This window comes from Primulina eburnea, chromosome 13 (genome assembly GCF_022965805.1).
Source record: "Primulina eburnea isolate SZY01 chromosome 13, ASM2296580v1, whole genome shotgun sequence".
Lineage (NCBI taxonomy): Eukaryota > Viridiplantae > Streptophyta > Magnoliopsida > Lamiales > Gesneriaceae > Primulina > Primulina eburnea.
Genome location: NC_133113.1, coordinates 25,992,219 through 25,998,429, shown reverse-complemented (window position 1 = coordinate 25,998,429; position 6,211 = coordinate 25,992,219). Strand labels below are relative to the sequence as shown.

At 32.3% G+C, this 6,211-nt stretch overlaps 1 protein-coding gene across 3 annotated transcripts; it reads left to right on the top strand.

Annotated features, from left to right (window-relative positions):
• Nucleotides 1–1,536: 1,536 nt before the first annotated feature.
• On the top strand, nucleotides 1,537–3,770 carry LOC140810562 (uncharacterized). Of its 3 annotated transcripts, none has more exons than XM_073168409.1 (4): nucleotides 1,551–1,688; nucleotides 2,209–2,260; nucleotides 2,378–2,527; nucleotides 3,312–3,770. In XM_073168409.1, the coding sequence occupies exons 3-4, from the start codon at nucleotides 2,383–2,385 to the stop codon at nucleotides 3,551–3,553; spliced, it is 387 nt and encodes a 128-aa protein (XP_073024510.1). In that variant the 5' UTR covers nucleotides 1,551–1,688; nucleotides 2,209–2,260; nucleotides 2,378–2,382; the 3' UTR covers nucleotides 3,554–3,770. The 3 variants fall into 3 exon arrangements, with proteins under 3 accessions (XP_073024509.1, XP_073024510.1, XP_073024511.1); XM_073168410.1 differs by having other exon boundaries at nucleotides 2,209–2,307; XM_073168408.1 differs by lacking the exon at nucleotides 2,209–2,260 and having other exon boundaries at nucleotides 1,537–1,688.
• Nucleotides 3,771–6,211: the final 2,441 nt, after the last annotated feature.

Genomic DNA, 6,211 nt, shown 5'->3' with positions numbered 1-6,211 from the left:
TTCAGTTGAATTGGTTAGCTGGGTTCTTCGTCAGTTGAACACATCATCGGCTGGTCAAGCTTTTGAGGTCTTTCTGCTTATTCACTTATCAGTTTAGACAATCAACTGAACTGCTTGTTTGAAGATCCAGTTAGACTGACTTAGTCTTGGCAATCAGTTGGCATTTCCGATAGCTTCAGTTGTGGGTTCGTAAACTGATTAGTTCAGTTTTAGCTGTCTGCGCACTAACATAGATTATTAGTAATATGATAACAAGTTTTGTTAGCATCAAAATCAAGATTGCGAATTTGAAAAGTTCTAACAATTAGTCATTTAATCACATGATTTTTATGAGAATTACTAAAATTAATCATCGTAACATAATTACAAGACTATAATTGATTCAACAAAGATACATGACTAAAAATTAACTGTGAGCAAAACCAGATTGATTCCATTTATGATTTAAAAAAAAATCAAACTAAACCGACATTATCTGTTTTGAAAAATCACGAACCAAACTCAATCATTAATGATTAAAAACAAAACCAAGGTTTCGTTTTGGCTTGGTTTGGATTACAAATCTTAATTTTTTTTCAAATATATTTGTTCACTGTTTTTAAACATTATTTAAATTTTCTAAATTAGTTATTATAAAAGGATAAATATCAATAAGCATAAAAATATTTAAAAAATTTAACATTATAATGTATGATAATGATATTACATATTTCGTCTAAAAAAATATAAATTTTCATCCAGCTAAATATAAACATAATTATGTCGAGTGACTAATCTCATCCAGCTAAATAAACAAGTTGCGTTGATAATTTCTTGACATGTCCTGTTAGCCATTTTGACAGATATAACACTAAATAATATTTAATACTTAATAATATATGAACACTCTGGTTATAGATTTTAAAATCCCTCTATTTTATTATGGAATGTCATTTATGTAATATTAATAAATCATTCTTAAGTTACCTTCTCCAAGAGCACTCATTTTTTCTTCTTCACTATCTCATATCTCCTATGTATTATTTTTATTAATATCTTTTTATTCTCAAATTTTCAGATAATAAAAGATGAACTTAAATATTAAATTTTCCGACAGTATATTTTTTAAAAAAAATTCATTATATTTACATTATTATTTAGCCTCTGAGAGGGTGTGATTGTTTAGTTAATGGTTAAAAGTTCGATTCTCCACCCAACACTTTATCAAGCGAGCTTGTCACACATAATTTTATCAATATAATTTATTTGACTAACATAATTTACAAGTTATTACGTTAGATTGTGAGTTTACCCAGTGTACACTAAAAATTAAAAACTACATGTTTACACGTCATAAAAAAATAATTATAATGTCTTAACATATGAGAAAATTTAAAAAATAGAACATATATGAAAAAAAATATAAAAATTATATTAGTTCCATGAGTAAAATTATGTATTTTGAAGGTTTTTTTTAGTTGATTTTTTATTAAATATTTTTTTAAAAAAAATATTTTAACAAAAATAAATAAGGACTCTATTATCATAAATTTACGGTATATAGATAATAATCGATTCCAGGTTTCGCAATCCTGTTCATTCATGAAACCCCAGAGACGCTCTCTTCCTTTCCCCCAAAATCGTCGTCTTCAATAATTTAGCAAAATCCCAACACAGCAGATCTCTTCGTCATCTGGAACGCTTTACAGGTATTTACACAAGTTTTTTAAAAAAATTTATTTAGACGTTAAAGTTTCGGTACAAAATTCTTGGGTCCATCGGGGTGAATTGTTGGATGTAATGACTCTGATTATGGGAATTGAGGTTTTTTTGAAAAATTGGCAGCAAGAAAATCCATATGATATGTATCTGAAATATACTTTGCTGGGAGTTCAGTGCTCAACTTGAATTGATTGGGATTTACAGGTATTGCAAGGCCATGAAGTTTGAACTTGGGAAATACTCTTTTTAAAAGTAATGATTTTGTGTGGCTATTTTTTTATTTTAATTTGAACCGAGGTTTATTTATTTGATTGCATGAAAGAACTTATTATGCATTTTGATTCTAATATGTTTAGAGAACAAATAAGTTTTTGTATACAAATTTGAATAATGATTTCTTAAGTAAAGTAGATCTCTTTATTGTTTGGTTCTCATATATTTTGGTTTTTCTGTTACCAAACTTTGAAAAAATTACTGTTTTTCGCAGTTTTTTTAACTTTTTTTCAGGTAGGCTAATTAGGAGGGACGGATTGAAATAATTTCTTCCTGCACGATTGAAGTAAATACATCTTTGTTTCATTTGCTCACTCGTTTTGTACCTTCAATGTGGGATTATCTGAACTTTGTAGCTGATTATTGTCTGAAGATTTGACATTTTAGTTAATCCTATTGGCAGGCGAGATGTCTGCATATGATAATGTTGTCACTGGGAAGCTGAAACTTAAGGGCAAGGCTCTGGATGTGAAGGCGAGTGGGATGAAGAAGAAGAAGCAAAAGAAGGAATACGAGCAAATTCCTCAAGCCATTGAGAGTGAATTATCTGGAAGTTAGTTTGATTAATTAAATTTTCTGGCACCATATGGCAACATTTTTTTCCATGCTTGCGTGATATAAGAGATGAAAACATGCTTTTTCCGTCTGTGGATTAATGACCCCTTCGCTAGTTCCCCAAAATCCTTCATTGTCAGGGAGCAACCCATAACTTGTGAGGAAAGCCCTCGGGGGAAGGATGGATACTCATGAGAAAGATTATTAATTTTTTATCATTATACGTTTTATAGTTGAATGATTTGCAGTGGTTTTTGGTACATGCCAATAACTTGTGACGAAGGTACCTGGGGGAGGGATACTCGTGAGAAAGATTATTAATTTGTTATCTTGATACGTTTTATAGCCAGGACTGATTTGCAGTGGTTTTTGGTACATCCGCAAAAGCTGTGTTAAACTTTTGGTACTTGAATCTTAGTTGACATATCTGCTATTAGTGTTGTCTCAAACCTAAAAGCTCCTGATACTGTAAAATATTTAGCTCGAATTTTCTTTGCATTGCTTGATTATGAAGTGAGTCATAATGATAGGCATATGGTTGGTCTTGTGCAAATGTTTGAATCGTCTTACGGTTATGTTTACAATATCTATAATGCAAATTGTCATCTCCAATTTCTTTGAAAAGGGTAAGTTGGTGTATGAATGTATCAGCTTCCAAATTGCTATTTGTTTTTCCTTTCGAGGTGTAGATTTTCTCACTTTAACTCTTTACTCTTTAGTACTGCTTTTTATAATATCTATCCCTGCTTTACTAAATTTCTCACTTACTGCTGGGATTTCAGAGCAATTAGCTGACTTAAATGATGAAGATGCTGCAAAAACCTTTGGGGATGAAAGTTCCACTCGTTGGTATGATCATCTCACCCCAGCTGAGAGACGCTATATAGAACAAAGAGAGAAAATCGACTCGCATAAGCTGGTTAAGACATCTAATAAATCACACCGGGATCGCATTCAGGATTTCAATCAGTATCTTGCTAATATGAGTGAACATTATGACATTCCAAAAGTTGGCCCTGGCTAAGTAACAAATCAAACCAGAGCATATGCGATTTCACCTGTTGTAGACCTTTGCCCTTCAAGTAAAGTTTCGTATTATGGAACCGTTTGTATGATGATCTGTCCTGCTTCTTTAAACTTTATTTTTCTCATTGCTTAGCATGAGGTGTGTGATACTATTGTGTTGCAACTATGCAAGGACAAATTGTATCTTCTTAATTTTGCACCCATTTATGCTCGAATATCAACCTTTTTCTAGTTTTCTACCAGTTATCACCACGCATATTCAAAATTCGTTTCGTAGTGTTGCATATGTCCGACATGATACAGGAAATGACAATTAAAGATGGTAGAGACATGATACCAATCATATTCATACCCGCTGGTTCTGCTTTGAAGATGGACAGAACCGGTTCAATCCAGGTTTCCTACCTGTTCCAATCTGGCAGGCTAGAGCTTGACAAAAATTTTATTGAAAAATAATCATTTTTGAAGATATTTTAATATTTTTTAAACCCCCGGAAAAGTACCCCTTTAAAAAAGCTAAAGACAATGGGAAGTAAACCACAAGTCTGCTATTACTTTGAATTCATTATGATCGTCGCTTAGTACCACTATGAAGCAAAAATAATTCAAGCTTTAGAAAAATGAAATTACAATCAATCACACTAGCCAAATTTCCTCAATTTACTTGCTCAAGGATAAGGATAATATTTCTTGTAATGACCTATTCCTGTGCAAGTTTTCAGGCATGGTCTTTAGAGATGGCAATTTTCCTCCGAACCCGTTGGAAGATCTGATACCCTACCCGAATAGAAGAGGGTATGGAGGGATTTTTAGACCCGATTAAATAATAGGGTAATCGGGTATGGGGATTTTCGGATTCGGGTATGGAAGACGGGTTTGATATAATCCGATCCACACCCGACTCGATTACCCGTTTAAATTAATATATATAAATATATATATGTATGTATGTATGTATGTATGTATGTAGTAATTATATTTATTTATATTAAAGATTCATCTTCTCAAATCCGAGTATATTGGTGCTTTTTCTTTTCTCTTCCCTTTCACTTTCACTTTTACGTTTCAAGGTTTTACCACTCTTTTATTTTTCATTCAATTTCTCATCTTCTCCACTGGTAAGTTTATTTCATGTTTGATTTCAAAAATTGAAAAATACTTTATTTCTTGATTATAGTTCATCGTATTCCTTAGTTCGGAGACATGTATGATTAGTTCGGAGATGAAGACATGTGTTCCGTAGTTCATTGTATTCTTTCTACAACGTCAAGTGATGAAGACATGTACGATTAGTTTGGAGATAAACCGATCTAGTTTGATTTTAGGTAATAATGTTTACATATGATTAAACTAGGGGTAGCTCATAGATGATTAATCAATTGAATTATGAATTTTTGGATATGATGTAAATTCTACTATATTTTTTTGTTAAATTGCATACTTTTATTTTGTAAATTTTTATCATTAATAATTTTTCTTATTGTTCATTTAAATAATTTTTTAAATATTCATAACTTCATTGAAACAATTTAAATTTTAAAAAAAATTCAATTGTATATGATAATAGGATATTTGGGAAGGGTATGGGTATCCGATAATCCGATGAGTATGGGGATGAAGATGAAATTCAATACCCGATGACTATGTGGATGAATTTAATAAATGGGTATGAGGATGGATGTATGAAATTCGACCCATACCCTATCTATTGTCATCCCTAATGGTCTTATTCTTGAATTGACATGAACATAACTTGATGGTTGGATTTTTTTCTTCTCTTTTTGGAACGAGGGGAGGTGGGAACAATTGTCCCTCCGTTTTGGTCGCTCTAAGAAGAGAAAAGTGATCATGTTCTTCCTGGAATTTTGAGAGTTTCTATTTCGGATCCTTCTCCCCACATCATATTCTGGCCCTACCACTGCACGCAAATTGAAGCTAACAACTAGTGTTATGTTGAAGCTTAAATTGAAAATAATTGAATTCTGAGCTCGACAAGCTTCACGCATCTCTCGAGCTAGCTATTTCCTTCTTCAAGTACTTGGGATCGACTTCGATGATGCATTGTATTTTCTTTGCTACTGAAAACACCCTTACCCATCCTTTGCTTTGCTACAATCCAATCCTACTTGTTACAATGAAAACTGGAGCAGCGGACTAGGTGTTTCAACAGAAAGATCAAGCGTTAATGAAATAACTGGTGATCAATCTGAGAATACTATAAAAAAAGGATCAACCATCTCCGTGTTGAACTTGATTTTCCGTGCTTTCGTGTTAAATGTTGTTGGATCATATGCGTAAGGTTCCTACTGTTCCAAATAAAATTCAAAGTAGAGGTTCATGCGCGAATATCAGCAATCACTTATTCTGATTCAACGTATTGATCGTTTTGAACTAAAAGAAAACTTTGGGATGAAATATTTACATTAATATCTTTACTTTCAATGGTTACATCAACGGAAGAATGTGAACATATACTCGTTTGGAAGCATGAAAAGGATGGTTCTTTTAGCACCAAGTGGCCGTTAAACTTGGTATATGCCACAAGTACACAAACATCATGTTTATCAAGTATAATGCTTGTATATATACCTACCTCAACGACGTGATGCGATGTAAGCATGTGTTAAAGTTTACTCGAATATTTAGGTATAGATCA